Source organism: Procambarus clarkii, chromosome 58, assembly GCF_040958095.1.
Source record: "Procambarus clarkii isolate CNS0578487 chromosome 58, FALCON_Pclarkii_2.0, whole genome shotgun sequence".
Taxonomy (NCBI): Eukaryota; Metazoa; Arthropoda; class Malacostraca; order Decapoda; family Cambaridae; genus Procambarus; species Procambarus clarkii.
In genome coordinates, this window is record NC_091207.1 from 9,343,795 (window position 1) to 9,361,970 (window position 18,176).

Genomic DNA, 18,176 nt, shown 5'->3' on the forward strand with positions numbered 1-18,176 from the left:
CTCCAAGCCCAAGCCATTTTCATCTGAATTTACCCAAGGGCAGCTAACACTAGTGGCCTTGACAAAGACAGGACACCAGCGGCTTATCAAAGAACCCTCCCCCTCTCGTAGGCCTCGTAGCCTGGTGGAGGGGCCTCGTAGCCTGGTGGAGGGGCCTCGTAGCCTGGTGGATAGCGCGCAGGACTCGTAATTCTGTGGCGCGGGTTCGATTCCCGCACGAGGCAGATACAAATGGGCAAAGTTTCTTTCACCCTGAATGCCCCTGTTACCTAGCAGTAAATAGGTACCTGGGAGTTAGTCAGCTGTCACGGGCTGCTTCCTGGGGGTGGAGGCCTGGTCGAGGACCGGGCCGCGGGGACACTAAAGCCCTGAAATCATCTCAAGATAACCTCCCCCATGTGCCTTGATCTTTTCCAGTTGGACTTTAAAATTTGGGTATTGGCATTTATGGCTTTGGCAGGTAGGTGGTTTTATGGGTTTATAACCCTGTGGGTGAAAAATCTCCTGTTAAGCTTGAAACCGTTGCTCCTTGTTTGTTACATGTGATGTCTTGAGGAAATTGTCCAGATCAACATCATCCAAACTGTTCTGCATTTTAAGTATGTATACAGTGGCACAGTCCCTGTGGTGCAGTGGTAAAACTCGCCCGGTGCTTCGCGAGCACTTTGGCCTGGGTTCGTATCCTGGCCGAACCCAGGATACGACTGGTTGCCAATCCTTAACTGTAGCCTCTTCACCCAGCAATGAATGGGTACCTGGCTGTTAAATGATTTGGCGATTCACATTCTGGGGAAAATTAGGATTAAATTAAAGACTTGCATAAAATGCTATACATGCTAGTGGCTGTACAGGAATGTAAAAACTCCTGTATATATAAATAAAATAAATAAATCAATTTCAAAAGTTCAAATGGGGTGCACCATAGATTTAAACAATTGAATTGCTGCCTTCTTTTCCTTAGTCAAAGGTATGCTTCATTATTCTAGAGATTTGGTTAGCTTTATTTTGACTGCTCCTACCTGTCGAGCAACTCGGTGAATGGTGGATTTTTACTCGGATTCTTTTCATCAATCTGCTATAGTGTAATGTTACTAATTTGGCAGTTGTGGCGTTGGTTGCTATGCCCTACATGCAAGGTCTTGCATTTGTTGATATTAATTAAGAAGCATTTGCCAGTCTTCTGACCATTTGTGTAGATCATGTAGATCTTTTTGTAAGGCTTCAAAATCATTTTTATTTCCAACTTTACCATAAATATTGTCATCTGCAAATTTGATGTGGTTTGTAATACTCGCCCATGTCCTTGATTCATAGCAAAATGGATTGGCCCCAAAATGTGGACCCCCTGTGGTACTCCACTTAACACATTTCTCCAGTCAATTCATTCCTATTTAGCATGACTTTTTCCTCGTTTTAACCATTTTTTTAATCATTCTAGTATTCTACCGTTAATTCCAGGGGCCTGTAATTTCCTTGCCAGTCTTTCATGTGGTACCTTATCAAAGGCTTTAGCAAAATCCATGTATACTGCTACAACCAGAAGTCCTTTGTCTAAGTAGCTGAGTATATATACCACAAACAGTTTTAATTTTAAACTCTAGATTTGTACAGTAATACTGTGCAATAGTTATACCTATTGCACAGTAATATTGCTACTTGTAGTGGTGGTTACCATTTCTGTTTAAAATCTGATTGTGAAAAGTTGTTTCAGCTGTAGGCATAGTTCTTTTGCCAGTTCATAAATGACTTCAGGTTGGATTCCATCCATATCTGGGGCTTTTTGAATCACTCAATGCTCTTCTTGATTGTGTTGCATGTTATGGGTATACAGTATCCTCTTCGTCTCCTTGACGTGTAGGGGATGGTATATCGTCTAATGTTTCTAGTAGGAATACTGATGTAAAATATTAATTTAATGTTTGCTTTCCCTTTATCGTCACTTATAACTTGGTTAGTCTTGTCTTTTAAGGAACCTATGGATCCTTTTTGGTTTTACTTGTAATGTACAGGCATAGAATGATTTTGGATGTTTTTGTTTTGGGTAAGTTTTCGTAATTTCTTTTGGCTGATCTGATTTCCTGGGTGGCAGAGTTTAGTGCTCTTTTATATATCTTATAATCCGTGATGTTCGTCGTGGATTTATACGTTTTCCAGAGGTTCCGCTTAGTTATCAATGCTCGTTTTGCTATCTGTCATCTACTTACAGTAATTCCCTTTTTCTTCCTCCTTTTTGGTGCACATTTATACAAGAGCTCATTGATCTTGAAATTTTGCCATGATGCTTCCATACCATGTTCACCTATCGGCTCCCTCCAGATGTTTTACAGTTCCTCTCATTCCTCGATAGTCTCCTCGATGGTAATTTAGAAATTCATGATCATGGATCTTTATGTAGGTTACAATATTTATAATCCATCATAAAATATGGTGATCACATGAAGGGGTTAACTTTCCCCTACCTGAATTTGATCGATCATGCCATCTTCTAATAGCATAAAATCTAGAATGCCATTACCTCGTGTGGGCTCAACCACATGCTGTACGAGAGGAGTCCTGTATTAGGTCTAGAAATTGTTCTTCTGCTTGTGATGTTAAATTTACCCAATCTGTGGTCTCATGGTTGTCAATCATTATTAGGGTTTGGGTTTCTGATGCTGCATTGATCACATTATGCAGAGCAACATCCTCCTCTGCTGCTGTTGTCAGCCCTGTAGCACACGCCCACTGTCATTTTGCTACCATCTTGAGCTAGGATGTTGCAACATGGACTGAAGATCCCCATGGTGTTCAGTTCCTTATTGCTGGTAGCATCCAGGTCCTCTTTCAGATACAGCATCACCCCGTCTGCTCTCTTTGTTGTCTTTTCTTAGTGTTTGGGTGGTATCCTTGGAGATGGAATTTCCTCATTGTTAGAACCTCCAGTAACCACATGTTTGTCAAAACCAAGGAGACACTCTAATTTGCACTAGGTTGTAATAGATTTAGTTCTTATTCATTGTCTCCCCTTTTCCACTGTGGGTGAGTAGGGAAACATGCCATTACTAGCATATCCTACAAGGAGGCTTCCCTTTTCCCTTCAGACTTTACCTCTGGTAACCTGGGAAATGTTGTGCCGCTGGATGTTCCTTAAAGGTGTCATCCAGCCACTACCAAAGTTTCTCCTCCCTGTAGGTTCTTGATGCTGTAGGAATATACATAAAAGGAAGCACCATCCTGGAGAGGGGAATCTGCAGTCATCCAGTGCTTGGAAGGTCCTGCCTCTGTAGGATCAAGTGTGTTTTCTGGCACTTCCTGTAGGATCCTCTCTGGGTATCCTTTCTCTGAAAAATGACCAAAAGTATATCCAAATCCTTTTGGAGTTCGCTGGTAACACTTATCTGCTTTATTCGGATGCCTAATGAATTAAGGGAGACATGTATCTAAGGATGTTAGGTGACAGGAAGTATATGAGATATAAGAATGCAGGTTAGAATCCTTGTAGAACACACTAGTCTGGAGTCTTTCTCCGTCCTGGTATTCACAGAGTGTCGAGGAAGGGTAGTTCCTTAAAGCTAGATTTCACCATAAAACCTGTATCTGCATGGACACCATTAGCCCACGTGAGAAATTGCTTGACCTACCTCCCTGCCTGCCATTAATCCAAAAATGTTGTCAATATATCTGAAGTAGATGAGTGGGGCTAGGGTATACATCCTGGGTTACACCTCAAAGGCCGTGTACATGAAGTCCTCCGCAGTTACAACACTCGCACCAGTTGTTCCTTTAATCTGGCAGTAGCCTTTGTCAAAACACAGGAGCGTGTCCTCTAGGACATGGCACAGGCACTGTTCCAGTGACTCCATGTTATGGGTGCAGTCTGCTGGTACTTGAATTTCTGAGAAGATAAGGTTCTGTGGCAGGAGGGATTGCAGAGGTAGGGGTCAGCAGGGAAAAATAAAAAACAAACAAAAAAAGACTGGGAGATGGAGATCGGGGAGTGCGTGAGAGCTCTTGAGGTGCCCACCTCACTGTGTGAGGTTGAGCTCCATTGAATCAGAATGACTGGAACACTATCGTTAATCTGGTTAGAGAAATTATTCATCTTTAGTGCATTATCCCACTTCCTACGTTTTAATAAATGTAATGCATGCACACTGATTGTCGAGTATCGCCAAATAAAAAAAATATGGTACCACTCCCATGGGATTACTCTTGGAGTTGAAGTGTTTATAAATGCATATTGTATCTACGTCCCTGGATTAAAGTAACGTATGTATACTGTGAGTAAGGAAGTAAAGGACGGGTAAGTCGCCCGCTTCCTGTCACGATGGAGGCCACTGGTGTTAGTGGTCCTCGGGTAAACACGGAATATTGGGGCATTTGTGTTTGTAAGAATATATAGTATTTGAGTTAGGTTTGTATTGAAGTAGTTCCTTCCTTGAATGTCTTACAAAAATAAACCATATGCTGGAATTGATATAAGGGAATGTAGAGCATAAATTTTATAATGTTACCATTGGTAACATAAAAATAATAAGCTATTAACTTGCAGAAAAATTTATATAAATGCCAGAACTAATAACCCAAATTTTCAGTTGATGGACTGCCAGAGAAACCCCGGAGAGGATAATTCCTACACGGAAGGTTGCTTCTCCAAGGCTATAGATTTCGTGGAGCGCCATGCACTCATAGTTGGCGGTGTTGGTATTGCCGTCGCAGTCATCATGGTATGTATCGCTCCGTATAGTTTCCTTACTTTAATATAAAATAGTTTAAATTAGATTTTAATAAGAATATCCAAATAGTTGTCAATTTATTTTTTGAAATACAATAATATGTACACTATGTAAATTTACAATGTTGCTTGAATTACATTAAAATTGACACCAATGAAAAAATATTTTGCAATTTAATAACATCAGATTAAACACAAATGTATATGATAGTTGTTGCTCAAAGTCCATGGTAACACTGCCAGGGTCACTACACGAGGGTGTGGTGTTGTCCATGGTAACACTGCCAGGGTCACTACACGAGGGTGGTGTTGTCCGTGGTAACACTGCCAGGGTCACTACACGAGGGTGGTGGTGTCCATGGTAACACTGCCAGGGTCACTACACGAGGGTGGTGGTGTTGTCCATGGTAACACTGCCAGGGTCACTACACGAGGGTGGTGGTGTTGTCCATGGTAACACTGCCAGGGTCACTACACGAGGGTGTTGTTGTCCGTGGTAACACTGCCAGGGTCACTACACGAGGGTGGTGGTGTCCATGGTAACACTGCCAGGGTCACTACACGAGGGTGTTGTTGTCCGTGGTAACACTGCCAGGGTCACTACACGAGGGTGGTGGTGTTGTCCATGGTAACACTGCCAGGGTCACTACACGAGGGTGGTGGTGTTGTCCATGGTAACACTGCCAGGGTCACTACACGAGGGTGGTGGTGTTGTCCATGGTAACACTGCCAGGGTCACTACACGAGGGTGTTGTTGTCCGTGGTAACACTGCCAGGGTCACTACACGAGGGTGGTGGTGTTGTCCATGGTAACACTGCCAGGGTCACTACACGAGGGTGTTGTTGTCCGTGGTAACACTGCCAGGGTCACTACACGAGGGTGGTGGTGTTGTCCATGGTAACACTGCCAGGGTCACTACACGAGGGTGGTGGTGTTGTCCATGGTAACACTGCCAGGGTCACTACACGAGGGTGGTGGTGTTGTCCATGGTAACACTGCCAGGGTCACTACACGAGGGTGGTGGTGTTGTCCATGGTAACACTGCCAGGGTCACTACACGAGGGTGTTGTTGTCCGTGGTAACACTGCCAGGGTCACTACACGAGGGTGGTGTTGTCCATGGTAACACTGCCAGGGTCACTACACGAGGGTGGTGGTGTTGTCCATGGTAACACTGCCAGGGTCACTACACGAGGGTGTTGTTGTCCGTGGTAACACTGCCAGGGTCACTACACGAGGGTGGTGGTGTCCATGGTAACACTGCCAGGGTCACTACACGAGGGTGTTGTTGTCCGTGGTAACACTGCCAGGGTCACTACACGAGGGTGGTGGTGTCCATGGTAACACTGCCAGGGTCACTACACGATGGTGGTGGTGTCCATGGTAACACTGCCAGGGTCACTACACGAGGGTGGTGGTGTTGTCCATGGTAACACTGCCAGGGTCACTACACGAGGGTGGTGGTGTTGTCCATGGTAACACTGCCAGGGTCACTACACGAGGGTGGTGGTGTTGTCCATGGTAACACTGCTAGGGTCACTACACAAGGGTGGTGGTGTTGTCCATGGTAACACTGCCAGGGTCACTACACGAGGGTGGTGTTGTGATTGATGTTAAAAAATAATGGCAATAATAATAATAATTTACATGGTACAATGGGTTTGAGAGATTACTTAAGATTGGTATTTTTATTCATGCCAAATCCACTAACACGCATAGCGTTACAGGCAGCTGGTCCTTAATCTAACATATCAGGCAAGATGAAAAGGTACATTGCAGCAAGGTTTTATATCAACATGTAACTACAATACAAGTTGAAGTTCATAAGATAGATGATTACACTGGTAAAGATATATGTCTTAAGTACTAATATTGAGAAGTGGTTACTAAAAGATAATGAGGATGAAATTAGGTACTTTTTGGTTTTTACTTTTGAACAGGGCATAGGTTGGACAATATTTTAATTCATCAGGGAGCGAGTTCCAAGGACTGGTCCCTTTGATTTGTATGAAGTGTTTGCACAGATTTAGTTCGACTTTGGGAATATCAGAGACTTATTTCTGGTGTGATCATGGGTCCTATTACACCTATCAAGGATAAGTTTCAGATAAAGATTAGCATTTGGAAACAAGATCTTGTACATATAGATAGCACACAAGAATGTGTGGTGTACTCGCCTAGTTGTGCTTGCGGGGTTTGAGCTCTGGCTCTTTGGTCCTGCCTCTCGACTGTCAATCAACTGGTGTACAGATTCTTGAGCATACTAGACTCTACATAGATCATATATAGACTCGTCATATCTACATTTGAAACTGTGTATGGATGTGGGGTGTTTCTTTTTTGCTTTCACGACTGCAATACGTACGTCGCCAATGTACATGTGGCAGACTCTTCACGAAGCTGTCGGAATTAGCAGAATAGAAAATACGAGAGCAACCGTACAGGGCCTGGGAGCAAGGTCGAGTTAGTCCTTGAGGGTCTCTTCTCAGACTAGTCTCACCTGGTCCTGCTCCACGTTGATCGTTGGAATCTCCTCAATGATTTAACACTTTAAGGGACTCCTAGGGTCCTCATCACATTTATAGTTTGTGACTTATAGGCAACTTGGTGTTGAAGACACTTAGAGCTGAAGGCTTGAGTAATATTTGCAATATTCAGAAGTGGTTCAACAGAAACACCGCATAAAGCTTAACAGTAGTTTATTTACTAACTTAACCACTAATACACAGGGTGCTTGATTTACTTTAGATTGGCGTCAGCAAAGCTATGGTTGTATTAGCAAGACTCTTGACGTCTGGCTAAACGACTCGTATCCACTCGTGGAGAAACACCTAACTTAACACAGTTGACAGCCAATCATTAACACGGCAACCTAACTGCCGGTATACAAAGGGATCACAAGAGTTCCAACCGGATACTCGGTAATGATGATATGCAATAAATCAACAACTACACTGTCAATGGGACAGGCAATAACATGCACAATAATATCACACAATAACTAAATGTGTGGTGTATGTGAAGCTCACATTCAGACTAGTGAAATGCAGTGATACCACACAGATAAACACGCATTCACCGTCAATTCACCTATAACCTGTGACGGGTATGAGAAGGTGAGAACTGTGGTTGATCCCTCAGATCAACACACACAATAAAATAATGACAAGATCTTTGTACTTACAGATGGGTACCTTTCCTTACTCACTCACTCACTCGGGCACATTTATACAAGCACTCGTAGGTGGCCTGACGGCTGGTTTCGCTCGTAGACACGGAGGGTACTTGCAGTAGGGCGGGCTGTATGCTTAACACACAGACACACGCGCGCACACTGGCACTGGCGGCGAATAAGGTGGTGACGTCACGTAGTAGTGAGGGTGGCGGCAGGTGCTCGAGGTACAGAGGTACTAGGGTACTTGGGTACACGCTCGGGACGAGTGGCAGCTGTGGTACCATGCAGGTACACTTGTGGTAAAGTCACACACAGGTTACTTAGGCGGCGGCACTGCCTTAGTTCACTCTAAGTCACTCACAACGATCTTTGTCACCAGGGGTTACCTGATACCAGTCTGTTTCGCTCTGGAGATTTCACTTTAGGCTTCTGAATAATATATTCACAACCCGTGATTCTGGGCGAGTGTGTCGTATAATCTTCAGACGCCGAGTTAACTTGACAGTGAGGAATAGATGGTGTTCAGTCTATTGGCCGGTAGACTGAACAGAACACGTCCACTTTGCTAGAGATCCCTCACAAGAATGGTTTACAAGTGCTGCCGGGCATCTCGTGGCACACACAAGGGATTACAATTTGACCAATGGCATTGCAGCAAATGAGCGGGAACCAATCATATTAGCTCGTTCGATGAGTAGTAGGAGAGGTGACGTCACGAACACGTCATAGCTGTTATTGTCCATCACGCCGGTTGACCCCAGAGGTCAGACACTGCTAGCGTCTCCCCTCTCCCATGCTCCACCACCGATGTTCTCACTGACCCCTTTGGTGGCAAGTATGCTTAACTCCCTGTATCTACTTCCTGCCTGGACATACGGCGGCCTCCATATTATGAAAGTGTTCCTGGTTAAGTGGGCATTCTGGAGATACCCAACATGCCAGGTCACTATCCAGGGTTAACAGAAATAGGACCTTGTGCACAAGATCGGTGCACTGTGCACAGCAATGAGCCATTCCAGTCAGCTGTGGGAGAATCTTGAGAGACTCTCACAACAGAGTCTGCCTCCACCACATCACTAGGGCATTCCACCTGTGAAATACTGACACTGAAAGTTTTCTAATATCCCTGTGGCTCATTTGGGAACTCAGTTTCCACCTGTGTCCCGTTGTTCGCGTACTACCCGCGTTAGTTTCTTCATCTATCCTGTCAATTCCTCTGAGAATTTTGTAGGTAGTGATCATGTCTCCCTTTACTCTTGTCGCGTCATGAGTTGCATGTCCCGCAGCCTGTGTGTGTGTGTAATTACCTAAGTGTAATTACCTAAGTGTAGTTACAGGATGAGAGCTACGCTCGTGGTGTCCCGTCTTCCCAGCACTCTTTGTCATATAACGCTTTGAAACTACTGACGGTCTTGGCCTCCACCACCTTCTCACTTAACTTGTTCCAACCGTCTACCACTCTATTTGCGAAGGTGAATTTTCTTATATTTCTTCGGCATCTGTGTTTAGCTAGTTTAAATCTATGACCTCTTGTTCTTGAAGTGCCAGGTCTCAGGAAATCTTCCCTGTCGATTTTATCAATTCCTGTTACTATTTTGTATGTAGTGATCATATCACCTCTTTTTCTTCTGTCTTCTAGTTTTGGCATGTTTAATGCTTCCAACCTCTCCTCGTAGCTCTTGCCCTTCAGTTCTGGGAGCTACTTTGTAGCATGTCTTTGCACCTTTTCCAGTTTGTTGCTTCTTAAGATATGGGCACCACACAACAACTGCATATTCTAGCTTTGGCCTAACAAAAGTCATGAACAATTTCTTTAGTATATCGCCATCCATGTATTTAAATGCAATTCTGAAGTTAGAAAGCATCGCATAGGCTCCTTGCACAATATTCTTTGTGGTCCTCAGGTGATAGTTTTCTATCTAGAACCACCCCTAGATCTCTTTCTTTATCAGAATTCTTTAAAGATTTCTCACATAATATATAGGTTGTATGGGGTCTATGTTCTCCTGTTCCACATTCCATCACATGACATTTATTAACATTAAATTCCATTTGCCAGGTGGTGCTCCATATACTTATTTTGTCCAGGTCTTCTTGAAGGGCATGACAATCGTCTAAATTTCTTATCCTTCCTATTATCTTAGCATCATCAGCAAACATGTTCATATAATTCTGTATACCAACTGGTAGATCATTTATGTACACAATAAACATCACTGGTGCAAGAACTGAACCCTGTGGTACTCCACTTGTGACATTTCTCCATTCCGATACATTGCCTCTGATTACTGCCCTCATTTTTCTATGTCAGAAAATTTTTCATCCATGATAGCTTACCTGTCACCCCTCCAATATTTTCCAGTTTCCAGAACAACCTCTTATGTGGAACTCTGTCGAAAGCCTTTTTTAGGTCCAGATAGATGCAGTCAACCCAACCATCTCTTTCCTGTAATATCTCTGTGGCTCGATCATAGAAACTGAGTAAATTCGATACACAGGATCTTCCAGATCGAAAACCATACTGTCTGTCTGATATTATATCATTTCTCTCTAGGTGTTCTACCCATTTAGTTTTGATTAGTTTTTCCAATACTTTCACTATTACACTTGTCAATGATACAGGTCTATAATTGAGGGGGTCTTCCCTGCTGCCACTTTTGTAGATTGGAACTACGTTAGCCTGCTTCCACACGTCTGCTACGATTCCTGTACACAGGGATGCCTGAAAGATCAGGTGAAGTGGAATGCTGAGCTCAGATGCACATTCTCTCAGAACCCATGGTGAAACGCCATCGGGGCCAGCTGCTTTGTTCTTACCGAGCTCCTTAAGCATTTTTTCCACTTCGTCTCTAGTCACCTCTATGTGCTCTATGTTGTTCTCTGGAATTCTTATTGTATCTGGTTCCCTAAAGATTTCATTTTGTACAAACACACTTTGGAACTTTTCGTTTAGTGTTTCACACATTTCCTTTTCATCTTCCGTGAATCTATTTCCCATTTTCAACCTCTGAATATTATCCTTTACCTGCAATTTGTTGTTTATGAATTTATAGAATAGACCTGGTTCTGTTTTACATTTGTCTGCAATCCCTTTTTCAAAATTTCTTTCTGCCTCTCTCCTCACTGCCGTGTAGTTGTTTCTCGCATCTTTGTATCGCTGGTATGTTTGGGGGTTCGGCCTCTTCCTGTATTGATTCCATTTTTGTGTCTTTTGGTCTCTAGCCCTCTCGCAATTTCTATTGAACCAATCCTGTTTCCTAGCTCTGCATCTCTGTTTTGGTATAAATTTTTTTGTGCCTTTATCATATATTTCACAAAACTTGACATACATCTCATTCACTTCCTTGCCTAGCATCAAGTCTATCCAAATATACTCACTAAAAAAATTTCTAAGGTCACCATAATGTCCTCTCCTGAAGTCTGGTTTTTCAACTGCTTCAACCTCCTTATTTTCTTCCAGCTTATAACGCATTGCATACTTTATTCCCAAAAAGACATGGTCACTTTTACCCAAGGGAGGAAGGTAGGTACTGAATGTCAAATATCTCTTCCTCCTTCCTGGTAAATATCAAATCTAGCATGGAGGGAACGTCCCCTTCCCTCATCCTCGTAGCTTGTTTAACATGTTGATACAAGAATGTTTCCAGGATGAGGTCTACAAATTTACAGGTCCAAAAATCTTCTGTTTTAGCTTCATATGCTTCCCAGTCTATGGATTTAAAGTTGAAGTCACCGACTATCAACAGTCGTGATCTATCATTATCCGCTCTCGCTATAATCTCTCTCATTATTGTTATAAGACCTTCACGTTTACTATCTAGCTCCTCCTTTGACCATGTACTGCTTGGCGGTGGACTATATGCATTTATTACCATTAGTTTATCATCCTCATGGCAGATCTCTAGTGTTATTATGTCAACTTCTTGTGGATTGGCAGTCATTATTTCGTTCACCTTTAGGTGTTCTTTTACCAGCACAGCAACGCCACCGCCTTTCCTAATTTTTCTGTCCCGTCTCCAAATTGAGTAGCCCCTTGGGAATATGACCTCATTTAAAATTACATCTTCAAGTTTTGTCTCCACGAGTTCAACAATGTCTGGTGTCTGCAGCTGTATTACATCACTTAACTCCAGTATCTTCGATCTATGTTGGTGTATGCAATCTTCAGGAACTTGTTCCCCCTCTCCTTATTCTTCACTCCCCCTCTCTCTATTGATTTTGTTGGTTTGCCTTTATGTACCACTTTACTGGTTTGCCTACCCCTATCACTTTGTAGAAAAAAGAATTTATTTCTTCTTCATTCCTGCTCTCATTTAAATGTTTTGCCTCGGCGAGGTTCAGTTTCAGCTTCTCTCTATCTTCTTTTGAAAGATCTCGTCTTAACGACCACCCTTTCCCATCCTCATCACTTTGCAATTTTCTAGCATTCCTTAGTACTTCTTCCATCTGTTTGGCACCGTTTAGGGTGATCCTCAAAGGTCGATCTTTCCCTTTTACGTACCTGCCTATTCTCCTGTAGTCGCACACATTCTCTATGGTTGTAAGACCTTCCACGAGGCCAACAATTTTATCTACTACTTTAGCTTCTTCTACAGCTCTTTCTGACCTAGATGTTATCGCCTTTTCTTTGCAGCCAAAAATGATCAGGGACTTACTCCGATCAACTGTGTTTTGCACCAACTTCGGGTTAGATGCCAATTCTTTCCTCACTTCTAGCCTAATGTTTGTTTTATCTTGGTTGCTGCAGTGTTTGACTTCCTTTACTGCTTCTTCTATTTTTTCCTTCTCCTTGGCCACTTGTGCATAAGTGAGTTGCATATCTTTCTTGCACTGTTCTATTCCCTGTGTAACTTCCTCCATCTGTGCTGACAAAAGCTGTTTCTCCTGTTGAATTTCCTTGCCTAACCTATTGTAGTCATTTATGTTTAAATTTACTTTAACTTCTTCCAAAGCTATTTTTAAGAGTTTATTTTCTTCTTCCATGGCTTTGCAATTTGTTTCCAATTGATTCTTATCCTTGCGCAAGTCTTTCACTAAACCCTCAAGACATAAAACTTTGCTATTCAAATGGTCATTACTTTGTTTCAATTTACTAATTATTTCTACATGAGAGTTCACTATAGTATCTAAATTTACCAACTTGTTATGTAGACTACTAATATCAATGCTTTCTTCATTGAATCCCTCAAAATCAAGCTCTGTTTTGTTTTTCCCCTTGCCAGTGGCCATCTTGAATGTTCTTCTCTGCACTGTAAACACTAGGGCAACTTTTTCTCATCCGATTCTTCACTTCCTTTAGCACTTTCCTGTTATCTCACCTATTTTTCAAGAGCACTATACCTTTATGTTCTCTGGGACACCACTCACTACCATCAACCTGTACTACAATACTTAGGATTGTTGAAATATGCTGGAGCTCCTCTGCTGCAAGTGTTGACCCTAGGGGTGTCACCTTTTTGTTGTGTGTGTGTGTGTAATTGTGTAATTACTTGTGTAATTACCTACAGGATGAGCTGTGCTCGTGTGCTTGTCTACCCAGTACTCTGTCATATAACGCTTTGAAGCTACTGATGGTTTTGGCCTCCTCCACCTTCTCGCCTAACTTGTTCCAACCGTCTACCACTCTGTTTGCGAAAGTGAATTTTCGTATTTCTTTGGCATCTTTGTTTAGATAGTTTAAATCTATGACCTCTTGTTCTTGAAGTTCCAGGTCTCGGGAAATCTTCCCTATCGATTTTATAAATTCCTGTTACTATTTTGTACGTAGTGTTCATATTGCCTCTTTTTCTTCTGTCTTCTAATTTTGGCATGTTTAATGCCTCTGACCTCTACTCATAGCTCTGGCCCTTCAGTTCTGGGAGCCACTTAGTGGTATGTATGTCTTTGCATCTTTTCCAGTTTGTTGTGCTTCTTAAGATATGGGCACCATACTTTCTTTGTCACAATTCTTTAAAAGATTTCTCGCATGATTTATAGGTTGTGTGGGGTCTGTTCTCCAATTCTACATTCCATAACATGACATTTATTCACATTAAATTCCATTTGCCAAATGGTCCTCCATATACTTATTTTGTCCAGTTCTTCTTGAAGGACATGACAATTGCCTAGGTTTCTTATCTTCCCTATTATCTTTGCATCAGCAAACATGTTCATATAATTCTGTATTCCAACTGGTAGATCATTTATGTAGACAATGAGCATTACCAGTGCAAGAACTGAACCTGTGCCATCACCCATTCCACACAGTAGCGTTAAAAGGTACAGTACTACCACCACACTCTAGCGCTACAAGGTACAGAACCACCACCACCACACGGTAGCGCTACAAGGTAGCGCTACAAGGTACAGTACCACCGCCGCCACACTGTAGCGCTACAAGGTACAGAACCACCACCACACGGTAGCGCTACAAGGTACAGTACCACCGCCGCCACACTGTAGCGCTACAAGGTAGTACCACCACTGCCACACGGTAGTGCTACAAGGTACTGAACCACCACCACCACACGGTAGCGCTACAAGTTACAGTACCACCACCGCATTATAATTGATGAAAGAACTACAAAGGAATTTGACACTTTAAAACCTCCATCTTGATAATGTTCCATGATAGTAGAGGCTTATTTTTATTCTTTGGTGTGTTTAATATCATTAATTTATGTATGTACAGTACATGAATGTTGGAAACTAAGAAAAACAATTATTTTCAGGTGCTTGGACTACTTTTATCAATTATACTTTTCAAGATGATTGACTAGGTACATCAGTATCAGGGGTCCATGTGATTGGAGAAGCAGCTTGCAAAATAGTTAACTATCCAAATTAAGATATTTTGCAACCCGTCGAAGATAGAAATTCTCTACAACCCGTCGAAGATAGAAAATTTTCACAAGTGCTGAAAGTTGCATTCTGTCCAATCATAATAATCATCAAAGGTCAATTATTTATTCATGGAGTTTTAACTAGTTGGTTTTTGTAATGCTGAATTTTTTAAAAGTAGGTTACCCATTCATAAATTTTGCAAATGTATTAGTTTAATGTTTTGTTACTCGTATCAGCATGAATGAAGAGTTTCCTGAAGAATAATTGACTTCAAATTTATACATATAAAGTTCCTGTTATGTTAAAAATATTAAAGTTCACTTGGCAATATTTCACAAGACAGGTGTAACTTAGAAATGCTCTATTGTATTATATACATCCTTACAGGAAGTAAGGATGTACTTACTGTAATACATCTATTAGTGTCTTATTGCGACTAAAAATATAAATTGTCATGCTCGATATACTTTGCAATTCAATACTATCGTAATTCAGTCATGGGTACTGCCAAATTATCCTTTTTTGTAGCTTTTCCTGCCCAAAGTGTCATACAGTATATGATGCACAGTGGTATGTGGTCAGTCTTTGGGAGTTTGTGTACTTCTGAAAATATTGACAAGACCCATAGCCAATTAAAAAAATATATATATTTTTAATAATTGACACGACTACTTTTATTTACTTTGAAAATTTAAGTTTTTCATGGTGTTCAGTATTGTGACGTGCTGAGCAACTACAATAGCAGTATTGTGCGAACACGTAGACACGCCCCAAGATTGTGATGCACAGAACAGCATCCGAGAATCTCTCATAATCTAGGTATTTTAAGTTTCTCGTTACAATATTGTTAAAAAAATTTTTTTTAGTTCAATTCTTTATATATGCTGTAAACTGCACTAAAGAGAAATTTGAAAAGATTTTCTATGGCAGTACTTGGTACTTACTAGTGTTTTAAATTGTCTTCAAAACATTTGGTGATGAATATAGTTCAAATGTTGCAAAATTATCACCCATGAATATAACATTTTTTGTCTGAAGTGCCTTGTATAGTTATCCACTGCCATTTTTAGACAAGGTATCAACGGCACATTGATTGCTCAAGCAAGCGCACGTGTCCAATATGTCACAAGATTCCTTTTTTGTACGGTTGTCTTGAGGACAAACATTGTATAGTAATTGCCCTTGTCTAAGGGGGAAAAAGCAAGCTGGATTCCTAGGAGTTTTTAGTCAATTGCTATGGAACAATGTACCTGCATTTGTAAATTTTAAACGGGTGTACCGAAAAGTTGTACGTAACATTATAGATAAAAATATTCTAGCTGTTAAGCATTATTAAAGAAATTTTTATATTGCTTGGCTGCACGCGATTCCTAATCATAGGTTCGAGCAGGAGCCGACCCTCTTCTTGAATCATTAGTTCTCTACCGTAAGCTAATTCTTAATTGAATACTTTGTGTGTAATAGCTGCTAGTGGTCTTGTTAGGGACAGGAAGCCTGCAGTTTGAATATCTGTCATGAGAATTTTCTGGGTGTATTTTAGAATTGTATAACAAAGGTTTTGTTGAAGGCTTTATTCAGATACCTGTACTGAAGTTAAATAGTAAATTTTAAATTATACAATTGGTTTGAGTTGAACCAGAAGTGTGTTGTGGGGGCAGGGAGGACCAGGGAGGACCGGGCCCGCAGAGTGTACACTGTGTAATATTCGCTTTAGCACTTGTGAAATTTTGGAGGAATTGTCAACTTTTGGAGAGATGAATGTTAGTGGTTTTTACCAAGTGCAACAGTGGAAACTCTCTTCCTAGTGTGTGTGGTCATCTCAAGTTTGCAAATTTATAGATTTTTCATTCATATAATTCATGAACATTGCATTAAAACATACTACTATATGACCTTATAAATGTCAAAATTTGCCATGTAATAATAGTGTAAGGGGATGTCTTTCCAAGTGCCAGTCTGGTGGAAAATATTATTCCTCCTCTTGATTCTCATTGAATTTGTGATCATAGTGTAGAATCTCTTAAAACGGTGCATTTTTTGTTTATATGCACAAAGGAAACTGGGATCTCATGTTTGAACAAATCCAATACTCTCTCAAATTAGTCATTATAGTTTTCCATAAGCCTTATTTCTGCAAGCATGTTGCTTCCGTACACAAGTGCTGAGAGTGCCTGGCAGTTGTACATGATGCTTGTGTAATAAACATGTTTAGAAATTAATAATGTACTTCTTGTATCCATTAATCCCAGATGTATCCTAATCTGCTGGGAATAAAGTACTTTAATGAGTGCATTTTATTGTGGTACTGTAATATACAAGAGTAACACACTTCATAACTTGGTTATATTAAATATCTGAACCAACAATATTATATACACTGTAACGGATCAATAAAATATTAGTCGAATGTTCCAACTTGCTTTTTATGAACACTTGGAAAATGTTTAAATTTTGATAGGATCCTATATCAGAGTTGGATTGTAGGTGGAAGATTGTAGGTTGATAAAGATGACGAATTTAAGATCTGTTGCCATACTTTAAATGTTCTTGAGTGTGAAGCTTACTTGTACTAAAGGTGGCTACAGACAAGAGTGTAAAATTAATGGTCGGTTAATTTTATGTGCAGTGTTAGTTTTTGCCATGACATATTGCTAGATTCAATAGTGCAAATGTGTAAATACAAACTAAAATTTACATCTAAACATTCCAAAATGGTGCTGGTGTAAAAGTATTTGTGCTGGTGCCTTGGGTAAACAGAGGCGTGTAATTTTATTAATGTGTGGTGGAATGTAACATTGATTTAAAAAAAAATGCTGTAGTTCATAACATGCTATTTTAATTGTTGTGCAAAATGACAATTACGGTTGCACCATTTTATTGAATGTACTTTTTAATACAGCATAATTCCCAAAGATGCTGCTTTTAATTTAAATAAAAATATATTTGGCAGAAGTCAAAGGTAAAGTTGCATGAATGGCAATTTTTTTTTTTTCATAAGTTGATTGTAACTAAATAGGAAATTGTGAAATAAATGTTAAAAGAATTGAATTGCTTACTTCATTGGCCTATAATTAGTTTTGATTATTTTGTAGTATAATTAAGATATTGATGTCCCTAAATTGGATACATAGTGATTCACCATTATGGTTTCTCATACTTGGGGACAGGAAGCCTAACAGCCTTCTGCCAACTAATCCCAAACTGCGTCCCATAACAAATGTCTTGACTCCCAGGCTAGTCACTACTAGTGGAACATTTGAGGCATCAGTTGGAAGGCAACTTTGCCCAAGTGGTTGTCCTGCCTTGACAACCGAGCCCAGGACCTTTTGCCCGTGATCCAACCACTTGCCACTACTAATTGGAAGCCTGCCTCTTTTGAAATTAAAATATTTGTACTGCTGGTTTCTTGATATGGCTAGGTGTTAGTAAGGCTCATGGTGCTCCTGATTGAAGGCAAAAGGTGGG

At 40.9% G+C, this 18,176-nt stretch overlaps 1 protein-coding gene across 5 annotated transcripts in view; it reads left to right on the forward strand.

The window, feature by feature from the left end:
* The window catches only part of Tsp74F (Tetraspanin 74F), a 59,743-nt gene extending 41,984 nt beyond the window's left edge, over positions 1 to 17,759 (forward strand). For all 5 annotated transcript variants that reach the window (XM_045758178.2, XM_045758181.2, XM_069306524.1 and 2 more), the window contains exons 6-7: positions 4,575 to 4,706; positions 14,600 to 17,759. In XM_045758178.2, the coding sequence (XP_045614134.1) occupies positions 4,575 to 4,706; positions 14,600 to 14,647 (180 nt within the window). In that variant the 3' untranslated portion in view covers positions 14,648 to 17,759. The remainder of the gene's footprint in view (positions 1 to 4,574; positions 4,707 to 14,599) is intronic.
* The last annotated feature ends 417 nt before the right edge of the window (positions 17,760 to 18,176 follow it).